General features: G+C 35.4%; 1 protein-coding gene across 3 annotated transcripts; it reads right to left on the bottom strand.

Moving 5' to 3' along the window:
- LOC25502250 (uncharacterized) lies at positions 1–20,377 on the bottom strand. Of its 3 annotated transcripts, none has more exons than XM_013591820.3 (27): positions 20,216–20,377; positions 19,887–20,138; positions 19,643–19,702; positions 19,465–19,557; positions 18,988–19,216; positions 18,532–18,638; positions 17,862–17,924; positions 16,170–16,270; positions 14,554–14,648; positions 14,398–14,418; positions 13,897–13,992; positions 13,685–13,805; positions 13,404–13,544; positions 13,078–13,268; positions 10,995–11,266; positions 5,613–5,714; positions 5,222–5,398; positions 4,944–5,132; positions 4,455–4,696; positions 4,225–4,371; positions 2,562–2,766; positions 2,193–2,321; positions 1,956–2,099; positions 1,687–1,740; positions 1,439–1,615; positions 1,020–1,079; positions 1–521 (listed from the first exon to the last, which is right to left on the bottom strand). In XM_013591820.3, exons 1-27 carry the CDS (start codon positions 20,219–20,221, stop codon positions 447–449), a joined length of 3,549 nt encoding a protein of 1,182 aa, XP_013447274.1. In that variant the 5' UTR covers positions 20,222–20,377; the 3' UTR covers positions 1–446. The 3 variants fall into 3 exon arrangements, with proteins under 3 accessions (XP_013447274.1, XP_039685406.1, XP_024627575.1); XM_039829472.1 differs by having other exon boundaries at positions 13,093–13,268; XM_024771807.1 differs by lacking the exon at positions 20,216–20,377 and having other exon boundaries at positions 19,887–20,144.
- Between the last annotated feature and the right edge of the window lie 86 nt (positions 20,378–20,463).

Genomic DNA, 20,463 nt, shown 5'->3' with positions numbered 1-20,463 from the left:
TAAAAAAAATATATTCAATTATATAATTTATACATAAATGGAATGCAAGCATACAACAAGCTGTGAAATGTTCTCTAAAAAAAACAAGCTGTGAAATGTAAGTACTAAATACAACTCAACCCAATTACAACTGCTGGCCGGGAAAACTTGAAATTTTCATTTGATACATGGAACTGTACTTAAAGGGCAAAAAAACACTCATTCAGGTAAACTGAAATGTTTGGTAAGCTGAAATGCCTGGGATGAATGTTTGGTAAGCAATTACCATGGAAAGTGATACTTTTATAGCATATACAACACGACAAATTGGGCACAAGGATACAGGATATATATATTAAAAAATTAGAGGATAATATCCAGGAACATGGTGAACGGTTGAAAAGCAATGCTGGAGATAAGAGAGGGGAGGCCATTTGCACCGTGAAGGAATTTTACTTGCAAAAAATTCAAGATTGATTAACATACAAAACAGGGACCAGTCCAGCCATCTTGCCATCCCTGCCAGGACGTTTCTTCTTAACCTGCAACAAAAAGCAGACAATCAATAACTGATTTTCCCATACAAGAACATGAAAAATCCCAGATAATCCTAGATCTAGTAATGCAATATTACTTCGGCTAAAATATGGTTTTGGTCCCTGCAAATATGTCTCATTTTGGTTTTAGTCCTTGTAATTTTTTTTTGTTGTTTTTTGTCCCTGCAAATATGCCTCGTTTTGGTTTTGGTCCCTGGCCCCATTTTTGTGATGATTTGCACACGTGGCACATGATGACTGAACCCATTTAATAGAAAAATAGTCCCTGCAAAATCTTTTGATTTTTAAAAAGATCCCGGCAAAATATTTTACTTTTGAAAATAGTCCCCGGAGGGATTATTTTCAAAAACAATATTTTGCAGGGACCAAAAACAACAAAAAAAAATTACAGGGACTAAAACCAAATGAGGCATATTTGTAGGGACCAAAACCATATTTTAGCCTTCACACAAGATACAAAGAGATGTCTCCTCAAAGACTTACATAAAACCAGCCATCTACTTCGTACTCAATCTCTACTTCTTCTCCAGCGGTTAAACTCAACTGCCAGGAAAAACAACGAAATTAATCATCTCCATATATGCACATAGAAAGTCAATCATACACTGTAACACATCAACGAGGTGGATACAGCAGCCCAGATAGCCCAATAAAAAATATAACCATCAATATGTGAGTCCTTGTCCCTGAAGGAGTGGCCAAGGCCAGAAAGCCCAATTGAAAACTATATACATAAGGCTTGATCCCTGTTTTCAACCAAAAAAAAAAAGGCTTCATCCTTGCTACTAAACATATCTCCCCCCTGACAAATAACCACTAGCAATTTGTCTACCAAGAAAAATATGGGAGCCCATTACATCGTAAAAGCAATGTTAGAATTTAAAAAATTTAAATCAACTCACTTCATCATCTCCTCCTGCCGTGAAGTCATAAAGTGCACTTCCAAATTGTGGATTTCCAGATGAAATTCGTTCATCCTCTTGAGACTCAAAACTACGAGATCCCGTCCCAGCTAAGGGATTCTCAAATGATTCATTTCTTTGCATGCCAGGAGAGTATGGTGGAGGCTCCTCTCTTATCTGAAAATATAGAGATTTAATAACAAAAACTTAAATTAGAAGAATAAAATGTAGCTAAAAAAGGATCTTACCGGAGAACCAAGACCCTCATAAATAGAGGGACCGCTACCTCGGCCAGCCTTGTCCTGCCATGGATGATTCAGATTATCATAAGTAATTAGATATACAAAATAAGTTGCCGATAAGAGAATGACTCAAAATGTGAATAAAGCAGTGATATTACAATATGCTAAGGTAAGATTGTTAGGAACTCATTGATGCAAAATCATTCTTAGAATATCAACAAAAACATCATAGCATGCGAGAGTGATGCATCATAGATTAGGAGAATATTTGGTACCGTATTTTGTGATGCTCCATATGAATTGGGCCGTGAACTGAACAGTGAAGGGTAGCTCATTCCACCAAAATGGGATGATATTGATGTTTCAACCGATCCAGTTGAATCTGGAGATGATGATCCCAATGACTTCGCATCATCTTCCTGTTATTGCAAGGAGTGGATTTTAGTAATACACGCCCTGTAAATAAATTTCAAGACCCAAAGCATCTTAAAAGGATCTGGCTTAATCTTTACCTCTAGTTCTGTAGTTTCTAGAAGTGTTTTTGCCCACATATCATCATAGCTAATAGAAGGCCTAGAGATTATATTCTCCTCATCAACGTCTGGGGCATCAGCTCCTGCACCCGCCAGAAATTCGTTTACCTAATGCCAAAATAAAAGAGTGTTTTCAATTAGAGTCAATTAAACTTCAAATAACAAGGAATATTAGCATCTATTTTTGCATGCATGTGTATGTGCATGTGTTGGAGAGATGGACTGTAATTCTCTAGAAATATATAGAAAGAAATATACATTTAGTAAGTACAATAAAATGAATTATCTTATCAGATTGAAAAGAAGGAAATAAAAAGACATAAAATCAATAAATTAACAAATTCATACCCTATTCATTGCGGGTGTATCATCACCAAGGTTTGCTGCCCAAGCATTTACGAGGTCATCATCAAGGGCATCAGGCTCAGCAGCAGCTGGTGTTTTGGATGATTCATAGATGAGATCAGATATACCAGTGGCAACAGCTGGATCGCTCAAACCAGTTGATGCACTAATATTGTGGCGTGTACGGTAGATGTCAATGAGCTTGGCACTGTAAAAAATTTCAGGGGAAAACCATATATGTTTCATGGTTTAACCAAAACATCATGATTAAATTATGGATGATAGCTGTAGAGATTTGTCATCTATATACTACAGTGCAGAAAGGAGAATTTTGGTTTATGTTCACTCCGAAAAACCAAACGTGTAAAAAAACATGTTTCCCCCCTAATTCAACTAATTTTTTTTAATGGCAAAGATAATATGTATTATATATATATAAATAGAAAGAATGTACTAGGGATACAAAAAAAAAAAACGAGCAAAAGATGTACTCAAGATGATAGAAACACTATCAGAAATAAAGCAACAAATAATTCTAGTAAGGATAGTAGATTTTGAAATCATTCAATAAATTGAAACTTAAAATAAATATAGCCTTTTTCTGGACAAAAAATTATATTTTTTAAATGAAGTTGATTACTCCTTTCTACTTCTGCTAACAGATTGTTACCAACAAACCCCAGTTGTCAACTTACGAACTAAGTCAAGAATAAAATAAAAAGAAGGTGGATCCTAACACTAAATTGCCTATCACCATAACTCTTACCCGAATTTCCCACTAATCAAAAGAAGTTTCTCCGAACTGAAATCACACTCAAAACTAACCAAACAAACAAAGTGATTGTAAGTCTTCTTTTAGTATATTGACACTCTTCCCTGCTTTTTATACTGCTGCGTGTCAGATTTTCTTTTAAATTGTAACATACCCAACTATTTTGTTTTGCTTTCAAATTCCCGCTCCTATCATTTTTTGATACCATTACCAAGGGTTATTGGTTAAGCTCCCTCCATTGGGGATGCTCTTAAAGGGTTTAATTTCTACAAATGCATAATAAACTTGCGGATATAGAGCTCTAATGCATTGTTTGGATTGGAATAGAAATTGAAAGGAATGAAAGTTAAAGGAATCAGAGTAAAAAGTAGAACGGTTTTTTAGTTGTTTGGTAGGAGTGAAAGTGGAAGGAAGGTGATGGAGAAGAATGTGGCTTATATGACACAAATATCTGTATTTATTTAATGCATATAACTAAAATATTTTTTAAAACATGGACAATCGTCTTTTCAGCACCATTATTTGTCTTTTTGTGACTTTCCTTCCACACTTGAGAGGGTTGAAAAAAGGACGTGGGACCCACTAAAAATTATCAATCCTTTCAATCTTGAAGTTGTTCCAAACGGTGGATGGATCTAGAAAAAAGAGTTATCCATCCTTGCTCAATCCCCTCCCATAATCAGCACAAGCAAACAGTGTAAATAAAGATCTTAAGCCAGAACTGCAAAAAATGATAACACTCAAAAATCTAAACAAAGTTCTTGGCCCGTTTTGAAAAGCTGTCCCACTTTCAAACCACTCCATTTTGAAAAGTTATCCTCACTTCCGATGCACTCCATTAGATACATTTGAATGATTAATCCAAATAAAAAATGCACTTTAATAATTCAGTACCTTATTGGACCCAATGGTAGATACTTTGCTCTTGGAACATAACAAAACAATGAGACAAGGTCTAGCAGCCTTTCATGGGTTTCATATAATTTCTTCAATTCATCATCAGTCCACTCTTTCTTAGCATTGTCGTGATTACGTACTTCCCTAATCATAAGCAAAAGCTCACGAACATCAGTAATCAGGACATCAAATTTGGATCAAGCATGAAATTAGGATACGGCTCTCACTTGATCAAATCATCCTGTGCTTTATACATCTCATCCAGAACCTTTATCATAGGACTTAATAAAACTCCCAGGCCTGTACCACTTGCTCCTTGATCTTCCCCATTGCTAAGATGCACATCAGAGAGCTGTGACTGCAGACCACCTTGTGCCAAAGTGTGCAGAAACTCGTAAATCTGTAACCTGAAAGGTTCACCAGATCTAATTGCCATTGTTGTAAGAGCCTGAGCAGCAATGATTCTAATCTGCAAGTCCATTCAATAGATAATAATAAACAGCAAGAACAAACAACTGTCCAGTAAAAATATGCACAAATACCCAGTGGTTGAATCTGACTAAAACTATGGGGAGGCCAACTAACATTGGACTATAATTATAATATGTATCAACGTTCATAAAAATATAGAGTAATACCACTTAACAAATCACTTCAAACTTTGAGATAAGGGTAGTAAGGTTGTAAATAAGGAAAATGACTCAGATGAGTTATACCTCCCAGCTTCCAATGAATGCACACCTCTGAAGCCTGGTCAAGGCACCAGCAAGAGTAGGATTACGGGAACTAGCAGCAGCTACCATTTTGTCAGCGTCTAACATCATCAACGCAGTACCAGGAGGGGTAGCAGATTCCCAAGCATATTCGGAAGCAGCATAATTTGCATTCTCTCCAAGAAACCAAACCTAAAAGCATAAGTAGTCAGTAAGAAAATAAATTAATGATTGGGTTGCAGAAGCTGAACAAGGTCTTCTGTATAAATAATAATGCTTACAGCAGCTTGGACTAGTCTTTGTAATGCAAGAGCTGACTTTGGATCAGATGCAGACACTTTGTCAACAGAAGTCAGACCAAGCATAGATCCTGGTTGTGGAGGTGGTAGATCAAGGACAATTGTGACTGCTTCTAAAGCTTTATGTTTCCCATCAGGACCAGCTCCAACAAGACAAGTCTGAAAACAGATTCATCATTTAGTAAATCATCCATTCAAGTCGAATTCATTACTGACACTGATTATTATACGAACATAGTATCTGTGTGTATGAATGCAGTTGTATGTGTATGTATCTATTTTATCATCATTTCACCATTCCATTAAAAACAGATGCATATCAAACAAATAACAAGTTCAAAAAATTGTCATAGTAAAACATAAACAAACATACTTTCCAAAGTAGTTGTAGCACATCAGCATCAACCTTTCCTGGAACTTTAGTTGCAAATATTCTGGCAATTTCAAGAAGAGTAACAGCCATATCTGGAGAAGCCTTCAAAGACAAATTGAAAGTAATGTTAGGGAAATTTTATGCAATCCATTTTGTTCATTTGTTTCTAAATTTTATGATATCCATTTTGTTCATTTGTTTCTAAATTTTATGTATTCCATTATCCATGGATACAAAAGTACTCATGCACATTGCTTCATGAATACAAAAGTACACATGCACATTGCTTGCATGAAGTTGTACAAACTTACAAGGCTAATAATATGACAAAGTTATGTCGCATAGGTTGAAGATCATGCCTCTCAATTAAAGCACAGATAATTTTCATCCTAGTTCAGAGACCGGACAAATAATGTTTGAACATTTTTTGACAGATGATAACTTAACCAGAAAAAATATACTATAATACTTCCTCAGTCCCTAAATATAAGAATCAAGGGCGGATCCAATAATGTAGCGAACAGGGGGCTGAATTTTTTTTAATAATAAATATCATATAAAATTAAATTAAAATCACAAAAAAAGATTAGACAACAAAATAAAATAATTAATAATACTATGATATGACTTTAATATATACCCATAAAAAAGACTGATATAATATAAAAGTGTACAAATAATATATTAGTATCTATATAAGTACACATCATATTAAAATAATACTATGGTATATATAACATTAGTAGAGATGTGTCGGAGGCGGGGTCAAGCAGTCCTTGATAGGAGCCCGTTGAGTAAATCACGGGAATTAACAAAGTTTGTTTTGGTATTAAATTTGTTAGCAGTTGATATTATTTTACAAGTTTACCCTTTAGGAGAGAAAATTAGTTAATGTTTTTATCACAGTATTTAGTGCCAAGGTAATCAGAACCGGACCGAACATCAAACCGGTAAAGGCATGGGTTCGAGGTTTAAAGGTTCAACCGGGGTCGAACCGTTGGAATAATTCATTTATATATAAAAATTAGGTAACATTGGAATAAATAAATAATGTTTTTTTTATTGAAAAATAAAATCAAGTTTGGTAATATATTAACCAAAATAAAAAAAATAAAAAAGTTACTTATATGCAAGGTTTTGCAACTTGAGAGTTTACCTCAACTCGTTTTGCTTAGGTAAACTCGACTCGAGAACTCGTACGAGTTTACCTAAAATTAAAATTATATTAAATTTATTATATGCAAGACACATGTAAGCTAATATATTATTGTAAATAGGTCAATAATGCAAAATATAACTTAATTACAAGGGAAAATTATACCAAACTACCATAATAAAACATTATGTTCAACTTAACATCAAAATACAAAAATTAACGCCCAAAATCATAAGTTTCATAAGTCTCTAAGTTTAAGTCATCCATAAACCATCCAAAAAAAAGGAAGTTTCACAATTTCCTAAAGTTGTTAATAAAACTATCTAAAAAATAAACTGGTTAATTTCTTCAAAAGGTCAACTAACACCACCACCGCAACCCTAACTGGCGTCGCAATCACCGGCGTCGAAATCTGAATTTCCACCGTTGGAATGCAACCATAACTGGTATGTGCTCTCATGTTCATGGTTTGAAAACTCAGGGAAGAAAGAAAAAGGAACGTTTTATTTCAGGAACAACGTGTTACTGTAAAGGTAACTATTTAGTAAACGTTTCAATCTTTAGGCTTGTTGAAAAGGAATTGGGTTTTGAAAAAAATGGGCCAAAAAAAGGGCCAATTTTTTTTATTTTTTTTTAAATGTATACTCGTAAAACTCGGTAGAGTTTACAGGAGTTTACCCAGTGTTAACTCGGTCAAACTCGTCAAACCTTCATTTTTTCTTCTATTTTTCAATTACAGTTTTTTAACTTTTCTTAAATCTGAATTTTTGCTTCTTGAAAGGAATCATAGGGTCCAATTCTCTTTTCATCTTCTTCGCGTCCTACTTGAATACTTTGAATGAGGGTTTCTCCATGTGCTGCCTTTATGAAGAAAGGAAGAAAGAAGAGGAAATTGAACCAAGGCCATCGTTCTTGTCTTTTTTTTATTGTTGAAGAAAAGATCAACTGTGGTCCAACCCATCAAACCTCCTGAACCGGCGGTTTTTCCGGTTTCACCGGTTGTTCACCAGTTTGTTTTCCGGTTTTATGGCAGAGCGGTTTTTATACCATTCCAGACCGGACATAGGTCCGGTTGAACCGGCCAGTCCTGTCCGGTTTTAATTACCTTGCATATTACAAAAAAGATGTAACATGATTAAAGACTATTTTGGTAAACAAAAAATTAATACAGTTGAAAATTTAAAGGGGGTCATATAAAAAGTGACAAGCAAAAAGCTCAAGAGGATCCAATATTTAGTGATGGAGATAGTATAAAAGGGATACATGATTTAAGAATAGTACTTTTCTTCCAATTATACCCTTCATTTAAACTTTTTTTTTTTTTGAATCAGCAAAAGTTTATTAATAAACCACACCATCACAGCCTGTGAATAGTGAGCTGAAAAAGTTACAAAAAAGGCACAATAAGGACACAAACAACTTGCCAAAGCCGAACAGCACTGAAAACGAAACAAAAACGCTAAGCAGAAACATACAAGCCCCCTGTCAATACCATAAAAACCCATCAACAGCAACAAAAGACTATTGAAATTACAATTTTATCTTCTTTTTTATAATATTATTTAAATCTTTATTTGAAAAAATTAGCTAAATCTCTTTATAATAGGAACAATTCCATTACAATAGGAACAATAGAAGTTAAATCTTCATTTAACTGTGGGATATTCCAAAAAAATTATAATAAGATGTGATAACATAAACATACAATTATGCGCAATAGAAAAGCAGAAAGACGGGCACATTAGTAACGTGCCCGTCTTTACGCTAGCACTGATTAAGAGTTAAAAGAAAAGACAAGTGCCGGGTATTATAAAATCATTCATAAGATGTCACTTAATAGTTTAAACTAAGTTAAAAGAGTTCTTGAAGTGCCATTGGAGCCTGCATAAAAATTTGACCCTTACTACCCCATTCTTCTAAATTAAGTTAAATCACAGCAAAATGTATCCATGCTTCAACTCTAAAGGGCTCTTGTTAGCCTTTCACCTCATAACTTAAGCTTTTAGGAGAGTTGGTGTTTGGAACCCAGACAAGTTGAAATGAAAGGAAGATAGAAAAGTCAAAATATAAATTATTGAAAACTAATTAGGAATAGAATTCTGGCCAAGGGTTTCACCTTCACAAAGGATCTCTCCTTTCACTCGCAATCTAACAAATATACGGAATGATCCCTTCCTTTCCATCCCTTATTTACTTAACCATCCAGTCTCCTCTTACTAACACTAAAAAAATTGTCTCTGGCAAATTTTCCTTCTCTCTTATCCTAACAATACCATCAGGTCATCACCCCTCAGTTTAATCCTTGTTCTCCAGGTATTAATCTGATAATTCCCTCTTGTTCAATCATAGTAGTTAATAGCGGATAGCGGCGCGTAGCAGCCGACCCCAAAAATGCTATAGCGGGATAGCGCTATGACCGCTATTTCATAAAAACAAAAACAGCAAAAATAAGGAAACAAAGAGAGCATAATAGAGTTTTATATGAACAAAACAGAGGATTGTTTGTACAAACTACAAACAGAGAGAGAATAATGGAGTTTGGAATCAATAATAACAAAGAAAACTAGAACAAAAAAGTAACAGGACAACAGAGTTTTGAGATTGTTAAACAACAAAAAATAACAGGATAACAAAGCAAACACAACAAAGTAGAGAAAGATTTACAGCAGAGGTGAATAAGTTTTACAGAACAGCAGAAAAGCAGAGGAAGATTTACAGAAATACCCTTGTTTTTTTTTTAAACCAAGGACAATTTTGTATTTTCTCTTAAAATGAAATTGCGGTTCTAAACCGCAAAACCGCTACGAAGTGTTGCGCCGCTATAGCGCTGCTATCTCACACCGCAACGTTATGGCTTGTTGCGTACCGCTCCGGCACCGCACCGCGCGGCCGCTATAGCGGCGCTATTGACTACTATGAATCATACATGAACCCAGAGCCCCCATCCCCCCACCTCACAGGTGTCCACTATGGTGCAGTCAGGGCCAGGTTGGTTAGAGTGCCACGGATAGACACATCCCTATTGTGCATGCCCACAGAAACTCTGTACATGACGACTCTGAAACAACCCGCTAACCGTTGCAAGTAGACTGGTGTCCGGCAGCTCCGACAGAGGTGGTAGGTCGACCGAACTGTCCTGAGACTTGCATCATTCATACATTGTCACTTGCTTCCTCCTTTTCTTCTCCACACTTTGCTTTCTTGTTACCTATTTTTTCCACTCTTTACACCATGACTCTCACTTGCAATGACTTTCATATGCTACAACTACTTTAGTATTCTTTTTGCACTCAGCTTCTCCACCATCAACATTCACCTGGATATCCTCTACCCGAACCTCAATCTCAAGCATATATACCAATGGGTCTTCTTTTGTTTTTATCACTTTATATGGTTCTGGTTTTGTTTCTTCATTCTCCAGCACCTCCTCCCATGGCTAATCTGATTTTGGTCTTGCCTGTTGTTTTTCTTCCCATCGGCCAATTTAATTATGTCTTTGCTTCTTGTTTTTTCATCCAACTCCATGTGTCCCTTCCATTAAAGCCAGGCAAGTCCTGTCTTTACCAAAGCCAGGCAACTCCATGTGTCTCCTCTTCATTGAACTTAATTCCACATTACATAGCATTTACTTTATCTCTTCAATCCTTCCATGCTTCTTCATGATCTTAGTGTAACTGGAGAGTCAAGACTCTTATCTTAGAATAGCTGGAACCCCAAGAAGGTGGCTATATCCCCCCTAGAGCTGGTCCCTTGGTTATTTCTTCCTCAATGAGAGATCTAGAAAGCTAAACCAATTTCTCAGGAGCCCAAGAAATTGAAAGCAAGAAAAATAGAAATAATAAAAAAAATAGAGGTGTTACTGAAAACTGAGCTTAAAATGAAGAATCGAATTCTCCCTAAAAGTAAAGGGTTTTCCTTCATGTAAAATCTCCCTCCTTTCACCCACAAGCTAATGTACAAATAACCACATCCATCTGTTAACCCTCTATTTATCTAACTATTTTCATTACTGACTAACTGCCTACCTGTCCCTAACCAGTTTTCCTTCTGTCCTATCCTAACAGTTGGTTTTTGACATTCAGCAAATTAACCTATATTCTTAGCAAAAAAATATGCATTAATCCTAATCATATGATTATATCCACCACTCCTTCAAGTAATGGTTTATTCAACAACCCTGGGGTGCTTAAGAGTGATATATCAGTGATAAGAGATAGTTCAGTTACCTTAAAACGGGCATGTAGAGTGAGTAGTACATCATTCAAAAGAGCTGCTGACCAAGCTGGATCAGAGAGTTCTGATGCAATAATAGATTCTAGTTCATCAAATGAGTCAATTGGGCCTTGCATCCAGATTAATGCCTTGATCACCATTGCTCGTACATAAACGCATTCACAGGCAACTGTTGTCCGTACCACTTCCATTAATGAAGCCAACATACCCGCAATGGTATCTCTACCAGCAGTTCCATTGGATACTGAAGAAGTTCTTCGGATACCTACATCAAGGTATCAATTCTTTAATTAGATAATAGTTCAGCATGCATGGTGAGATAGCCTATTTAGTTATCATTATGTAAGACTACAAATTGCAAACATGCAAAAATAACTAACTTAATCGCAGCATAAATCATAGTATGCCTCCCGATGAGATTGGTTTGATCAAACACTAGACCTATGAAACTACAACGCTGTAAAAAAGATAGATAACAAAGGAAAGAAAAGACAGAAAAGCGATGAATAACGGAATTTCTTTCATTCTCTCAAAGGGAAAACCCTTTCTCAACTTTAATAACAGTTCGTCACACTTTACAACTATAGAAAAATATCACAACTGTGAATGATCAACTTTTGTAAAAGCTTTAGCTGTTTGGTGAACACCGAAGATTGGTTTTATATTTCTAATAATGATATTTAATATTCAAGAACCTTTGTGACTGATGAGTCAATAATTAGTTATTTTAGTATAATATTTGGTTTCGTTTTAACTAGATTTAAGTTTATTTTATTTTAATATTATTTCCTTTTAGAGCTATTTTACTTCAATTGCATATTATTATATTTCAGGAATGAATACTTGATGGATTGAGTCTTGGAGCAAAAGAAAGAGGATTAGGAGCTGATTCGGGTTGAAAATACGAAAGATTGAAGACAAAAATATGTTTCCCCAAGTCAGAAGCTTGGCATGGCCAGTGCCACCAGTTGGCACGGCCGTGCCACCCCCCTGAGCCTCTTTTGCTGCTTTTGCTTCATGATCTTGCCTGTTTTGACCAAAAAGCCCGTGGTTTCTTGCGGAACATTCTAGTGAATAGTTGCTTAGGTTTTAAGTCGACAATAAGAATAGAGTAGCTAGCTATCATAACAATTCATCTTTTATTCTTGGAATTCAATAAGTGACAATTGTCTTTCATTACTTTACTTATTTTCCTTTACTTTCTTGTTGTTTTACTTTATGTTTTTCTTCTTCTTCTCCATGTCTACGATGAACATAAGTGAGTAGACTCTTCTTGTCTTGGGGTTGTTGAATAAGTCTAATGACATAATCCTAATCAAACCAAGTTTTAAACCCTAATTTTATGTAACCCTAATTTCTAATCTAAATTCACCGTTTTAACATGAATTAACCATTATCAAACTGTAGAAGCGAAAGTGGAGGGTTTGATAATTGTTAATTCATCATCTCAAATATCAATTCATCAAACGAAAGTGGAGTTTTGATATTCGAACAAGTGAATTTAGACAAGGATTGCAAAGGCAGCGAAATAGTCTTTGCAATCCTTGAGACATATAAGTTTCGAACTTCAAGGATTCTAATAGTAATCAAGTCAGCGAAATAGGCTTGGTTGCTAGAGGAACCAAAATCTAATAGTAATCAAGTCAGCGAAATAGGCTTGATTGCTAGAGGAACATAAGAGAAACTTGTCTTTAGAAGTTAGGTCTGTCTAACATAAGGTTCTGGGTTTAATAGTTTGGTTTGTGAAGGGTTTGTCATCATGACGGACCAATGATCCCAAGGCTCTCTTTTATTATTATTTTCAACCGTAAAAAAATCAAATCTTTTCCCATTCAAACCTTTTCTAATCATCAATTAAAGTTAATTGAATTGAACAACTCTCTGTCGGAACGATACTCTTTTATTACTACACCGGTAGAACCGTGCACTTGCGGTTCATCCCATCAGTAACCATCTGAACCAATATGTAATTATCCATAACAATGATGATGATTATGACGATGACGAGGATAAAAAAGACAAAAACCTTGTCAACACTTCTAAGCATGAACCATTAAACAAATAAAATAACATTACTTTCAGGGTGTGTACTTTCATCCGAGTCATTCAAATCTGCAGCCTCAGCAAATGTATTGACATGTGCTCCTTCGTCAACATCCTGTATGCCCACAGCGAAAGCAGCGGCGCGACTTTTTCCCATCTCCTGTACAACTCTAGCTGCTGCATGAAGCACGGGTCTAGAAAAGCTACGGAAAGAACTCTCTAACCTGGAAAGCAGCAAATAGTAGGCAGTGTGCATAAATACTAGGTAATTTCTACTTCAAATTTTGATGACTTGAGAATTCAAGGAGACAAAATAGACAAGCACACGGAAAGAAAATAAAAAAAATGAGTCTCTAAACCTTCTCATTACAAGTTTTATAAGAGGTTGTGGTCGTTTTATCTTCTGTGCTTTATCTTTTGAACTTTCCTTCGATGATGCATCTGGTAACTTGAGAATCTCCCTGGTCAAACGGTACCACCCAGAAGCACGCTCCTCGGTCCTGAAATGTAAACAAGATAGGATTACAACCAAGCCAATGAAAAGACGATAAAAATGTTACAGAATTATAACCTAGCCAATCAAAGATTTTAAGGTTACATAGGAGATAATAAAGACTTCGCTATATGATATAAATCAAACCTCTCGGCGCTATCATATTTTCCAAGTACACACAAAATTGCCTCAAAACAGACTCTTTCACTGGGATCCAACAGAAGTTGATAGAGCACTGAATTGAACTGGGATCTAATATCTGGTCTCTCTGTACATGCATGTAAAACAGAAATTCAATCATCACAAACTTCTCAAGGATCAATTTTCATTAAATAAAACAAGGAACTTAACACACCAACCATCTAAAGATCTAGCTCTCGATATTGTACAGCATAACCTCGCTAGAGAAACTCTAGCAAGAACATCGTGCAAATGGAGAACATCTTGTATAGCCCCTGCAACATACACAAAAAATTATGACTAAACATCTATTTTTGTACAACATAAATATAGTAATCAAAACCCATAAAGCTTAATTTCTTACAATTAAGGCAATAAGTTGGAGCAAAAAAACTCAGGAATCGAGTATGTAAACAAATGTTTTGATTTTATGGTATTTTTTTATTCTATGTTTTTTCAAATATCTGAAGTAATGTGGGAGTTCCTCTCCACACACAAAAAATCACAAGACAGATCTTGAGTTATATAGGTGCTTTGATATATTTCATCAACACAAAACTGGCTCTTAGTCCTTAACTATTGGTTTTACTGAATAAAGAAGACCCCACATTCAAAGACATATTCAAACAAACAAAAGGAAAAGAGGGAAGAAAGAGATGCTGAAGATCCAGGACACATACCTCCAGGCTGCACTTGCTTTCCTGCAAAAGAATACCCTTTCAGTATTAGATTTAAGATAGTAGAATACAGAGAATTTGTTTCGAACATTTTAATTACAAAAGAATGTGATAAATCACCATTTCAAGGGAAAATAATTATGAGGATTGTGTTATTACCTAAGGCCATTGCAACAGCATAAGGGTCCCTTGCTGCTATCTCAGAAACAATTTCCAGAGCATTTCTCACAGCAACCGGATCAGCAGATGAAATCCTGAAGTCAACTCTGTTTAGATCTGGGAACTTTTTTTTGGTGAAAAATTTATATCTAGAAACTAAACAGCAAAAACAAGGGAGATATGCAAAAGCTAAAAAACTATGAAAAGCTAATTTAAGCTCCAAAATAAAATAAAAGCAAGTAGCAAAAAATTTCTCAAACAAAGAAAGGCAGTGAATAGTCCTGTCTAAGCCCTGGTTCCTGCAATTTCCAGAATACAGTGTTCGTCTCAGTCGAAAGATACCAGACTACTGCGAATAAAACTTATCTCCACAATATTCTATTATTGTTCTTCCCAATTTTTCAAAAACAACCTAGAAAATGAACTTAAATTCATGTATTTTTATCCCCGGTACATGTTTTAACTAGTGGGCTCAACAAATTATGGTCAGCTTCTGATTTCAAGAAACGGATTGGGCACACGCAGCAAACCAGAAGGCAAAACAATTTTTCATTTGACAAACCGTTATAATTGGGAAGAAAGAAGGAACAAAGGGGGAGATGAGATATTCCCCATAACAGAGAGAGAGAGAGAGAGAAGAATGCAGCAGGGTTGTTCAATCACAATAAATCAGATATTCAAACACCTTTGAGAAATTCAACTAATTGGAAAGCAAAAAAGATTGTAAGAAAAAAGCGTACAAACCACAAGCAATATTCAGCTATTTGGCAGATTAGACTACATAATACTTCGACTTCAAATGTCATTGCCTATGTTTGCTGCCTTCTCATGTCTGACTATGTAATGGCATCCAATATCTTCTATTTGTTTAATTCTGTTTGTAGCATGCTCCTAGAATTTTGTATCTTCCATTAGAATTGAGTAACTATTAGTTGGCTAGATTTAATATCTATAGATAATGAGCCAAGGAAAAGTATATTTAAAGGAGCATTAACGCTGCCATATATCATCTGAAAAACCAAACCAGAAGGCATTGCTAGTTGCTGCTACACTCGGGCAAAGGATGAAGGAAGAGTTTTTTCTTTTAACAGCAGGATGAAGGAAGATTATAACTCAAAGTGAATTTCTAAGGACCCACATGGGTAACATAGACCCTAAGGTTGATATTACATTCATTCTGACAAGGGTGAAAGGCCTTATGTAGCTCTACTCACCAATGTGAAAGACGAGAAATTCTGAAGGGAAATTTCATAAATACAATATTTTAGATGTTTTTATTGAAAATTTTGTTTTCTGTTGGCGCCTAATAACATTTAGTGGTCTATGTAGTCCCCATTGGACCACAGTTTAAGGTCCTTTGTAGTTGTAGATCCTATAGGTCCAAGCCATGAGCCGAAATATGCACAGAAGCCTGAAAGATAAACTTCTCCCTAAGAATATATGTATGTGGGTCTTCAACTACACTTGAGCCAAATACACCACAAAATAGGAAAGAAAGTACAATTCTGTAGCGCATTACTTAAACAAACTCATGCATGTGATATGCAGAAATCTGCATGTTGCAAAGAAAAACTCCAAGCAATAATTAGTAAAGATTAGATATAAGAGCAACTTACCCGAGTACCGCATAATGTAGAAATGCTGGATTTCCAGGATCTAGAGGGAGTCTTCTCAAAGCACTCAAGGTAGCATATTGTAGATTGCTTCGGATGATAGACTATATGGCAAGCAAATTAAAAACATAAATAGGACTGCTACTAAATTAATGCTTCTATTTGACAATATTAAGCTTAGTATAAAATGTTTGCAGATTTTGATAGATCTCGGTATAAAATTACATAACATGAAATTAAAAATACAAAGGTCTCTTATAGGATATCATTCAACAGATGAAATAAATTCCCAAAAAAGAACACCAGCTCTAAAAAGTAAATTAGACCCTTTGAGATAGTGGTTCAGATACAGCAATTTCGGTACCAGATATCGAGAATATTGAAGCCACTATATTTCCTCCTTTTAGCAAAATTCTTTTCAGTTATATAGACTTTAGGCTCAGGGAACCCATTGAATATTGCATGAGGAAAATCTCAAAAAGAACCAATCAGGCAGAAGCCACGAAAAAACTAAGAAAATCAATAGTCTATGCTAAAAAATGTTTAACTTCAAAGGATCTCCCACCAAGCTCTAAATAAAACAGGTGTTCATAGACGGAACTATGCTTCACAATTGAGTCTGCGGAAAGATTCATTAATTCTAAGTGTTTATACCTGTGAAGCACCGACTCAAACACCGGACATGTAAAAAACGGTAATCATTTTAGTAGAATAATTGAATGTAAGAACAATTAGGGATGGCAAAAAAAATAAAAACGTGCCCACAGGTATCCACAGATAAAATCCGCCACAAGCACAGGGCGGTTAGCTTAACGGGTATTTAACTATCCGTTCCTTTATGGATACTGACATAGATTTGATGGTACACATGCCAGTGGGTATCTGCACCCGTTAATAAATTACTAATATTATATATATATATATATATATATATATATATATATATATCAGATTTCGCTTCCTAAAAGAACTCTATATATGTGTAGACTTTTTTTTTTGGATGTTGAAAACTTGTATGGACTCAAGAATTTGTATGGATTAAGGAATTTGTAAGAGTTATGAAATTTGAATAGATTATGTATGGATTAAGGAATTTGTAAGAGTTATGAAATTTGAATAGATTATGTATGGATTATGAAATTTGTATGGATGTTTAAAAGTTGAAACTTCTAGGTAATTAAAAAAAAATCCAATAATCCATGGATATCCGCGAATACACGTGAATTACCCGTATTGTGGGTACCCACGCGGGTATGGGGTAGGCGCTGGTACCGTATGTACCCATTGCCATCCCTAAACTGCATGTCAGTGTCGGACACATGCTCAATGTGAAGCATCGGTGCTACATAGGTTTATACCCCTGCTTCACCTTTTTCTTTGGGGTCTTAAATATGTAGGAACTTCTATGTGTGTAAACATCAATATTAACATATTTGTTATATGATGCACTACAAAGATTCATACAATGTCAGGATCTATTGTTTTCCCCCGAGAAAGAATTTGTTGAAATAGCTAGCTCTCGCTACATTATCTTTAAGAGCCTAGAATTTTGCAGAGCTTTGGATGGCAAGATGAAACAGTTCCATAAGGGACTGAAAAATATTCACTAAGTTTAAATAAATATGTTTAAACACACACTCACTAACCCACATGCATCAGGACAAGATAAAGAATAGTTCAAAGAAATAACCGTACTTCTTTATCAGCACCTTTACCCCCAAGTATGCCTTTCTTTCGCTTTTGCGAAGGATCACCAACCTGAAAATTGAAAAGCGAAATTGCAGAGTATCACCAACCTAGAAAACTGAAGAAAGTTGAAGTACAATGTTTTCACAACTCCTCTAACAGAAATAACATTTGTTAGAATAAAGTTAGAAAGGGAGGAATCTTTTCTATCCAAATCAAGTATACTGACAAATTTTTTACTTAAAGCTACGTGCATGTTGGCCACCTTTTCTAACCAAAGACCTAAATCTTACTCCCTCTGTCCCATAATAAGCGAGCCTTTTGTAAAAAAATATTGTCCCAAAAAAACTGACTCATTTCACTTTTTAATGCAATATTAATTACTTTTTTCCAATTATAGCTCTAATTAATACTACTTTCATCACTCCCAATTCAATATATTCCACTTTGCATTTATGATAATGGAGAATGCACCAATATATGACAAGAGCACTTAAAACTATTTTTCTCTCTCATTCACTTATACATTTTTCTTAATATGTGTGAAATGAGCAAATGGCTCACTTAATTTAGGCAACAACTTAATTCCAAATATAAGTGGCCACGGGAATAATTAAAACGAAAATGTACAAGAGTCAAAATTGTATATGTGTTATAAAGATAATAGAAAAGTACAAACCTTCTCTAGTATGCCAAATACAATTTCGTACAATCTGGACAAAACTTCAGAGTCTGTTGAAGGAGCATATGTAAGCGCCTTCAAGGATTGCAGTCTCCGAGCATGAACTTCAAAATACAAGTTGAACAGGAATCAAGACATTATATCAATGATTCAATATGGATTGAAATTCCCTTTAAACATAAAACTACATTTCTCTTAGCTTCTTTGTCTCATGTACCAATCTCACTTTGGGTCTCCGTAAGCAACTTATCCCAAACTCTGTGAACCTAGTAATTCCCCATCTCTCCCATCTTTTGTTTACATGGATTGAAATTCAGATTAACAGCCCAAGAGCAACGATAGCTCTGTCTAAAATCAAGGCAAATTACAAGTGTGTGTGTGCACGAATATTCACTTTGTGCCATTAAAGGTTTAAAACTGTGAAAGAAAAAAAAAAAAGTGATTAACCCTTACATTCTACATCAGCATTTGTGGCTTCTTCACTAAGCTGTTTAATTATTCGCGGCACAACATCAGCTCGAGTAACACCTCCAACTGCATCGATGTCAGCCAGAGCATCCCAATTAGGGGTGGGTATCCCACCACCTGAGCTCAAACCTTGGGAACCAGTGTCAGATAAAATTCTGGCCAGATAGTAATAGACATATCGCAGTACACTTTTATCCTCACACTGCTGATTAAGCTACAGAGAAAAGACAACAACATATCATTTTCCCAACATACTAAGCAATGGAAAACGAAATTTCACAAGAAAAATGCAGTAGACCCTTATGTTGTACATTTCATAGAACATCCAATTAAACAGTAGGTCCATACAGTAAAAATACAAACTGCCACGAGTTTCAATCTGAATCCAAAACCAACAACACAAGCTGCCGGGGTTTTAAAATTTTTTATCAAAAGGACAGGTTAAAGGGAAATGGAGCATACCATGAGAAGAGAAGGAGCCAATGAAGGATCCACGGAATTATAAACTGCAAGTTTTGGAAATACATGCTGCACTAATTGCCTCTGAGAACTTCTCTGAGACCATTTTCCCATTAAAAAAAAAAAACATTAGAAATTTTCCACATTGGAGTTCAAACACAAAGAAATTTGCCTCAATTACCTGATCAGAAGTAGCAGCTAGTTCATGAATACTTCTAGCAAGTTGTGAATACGAAACAGGCTGCAAAAACAAAGATCAAACATGTTACACGTATAATTACACATTATCAACATTACCTTCTAAATTTCATGTACAAAACCAATGGTATTAAACTAAAAACTAACTAATCCAAAATGCAGAACAAGTTAAGTATAAAATTATATATCACAACGAAGATAAGAAAGAAAGGGTGAAATCTCGGAACCTTTTTCTTTTGCTTTTGAGGCAAGATATTGGTTCTAACTGCAGCTTTAGCAGCGGAAATGGTATCATTCTGGATTTGCATCAGTGCAGATCTCTTCGATCTCTTTTCCGTGGCAGGTTTACCTAGCGTTGAAGATTGAGATGTTGACGGCGTTGCTGACGGAGTTGGAGCAGCGGTCGAAGATGAAGATGACGCCGGCAACGGAGTTGGATCGGCGGTTATCAGATCCATTAGCGTGGTTCCGGAAGAGTCCTGCATAAATCGAAGAGTTAGGAACGTGAAGCGTGAAGTTCGAATTTCGTATAGTGTGAGAAAGTGAGAGAGATTACCGCCATTGATTCTTTGCTGTTTTGTGATTTGTGAAATTGTGATCGCGTTTTCGGTTTTGTGTTCTCTTCTCCTCTGTTTTTGTTTTTTCGTCACCGTGAGGGTGGCCAACGGTGAAAATGGACTATTTCCGGCATTGTTTCATTACATATCAAAATAAAATAAAATAAATCAAGTAAATGAGAATTTAATTAAGATATTTTGTCGATGTACAATTATTTTACATCATGTGTTACAACATTAATCAAAA

Source organism: Medicago truncatula, chromosome 8 (assembly GCF_003473485.1).
Source record: "Medicago truncatula cultivar Jemalong A17 chromosome 8, MtrunA17r5.0-ANR, whole genome shotgun sequence".
NCBI classification, from domain to species: domain Eukaryota; kingdom Viridiplantae; phylum Streptophyta; class Magnoliopsida; order Fabales; family Fabaceae; genus Medicago; species Medicago truncatula.
Note: the sequence above shows the minus strand (reverse complement) of the source record. Positions and strands in the feature narration are given on the sequence as shown.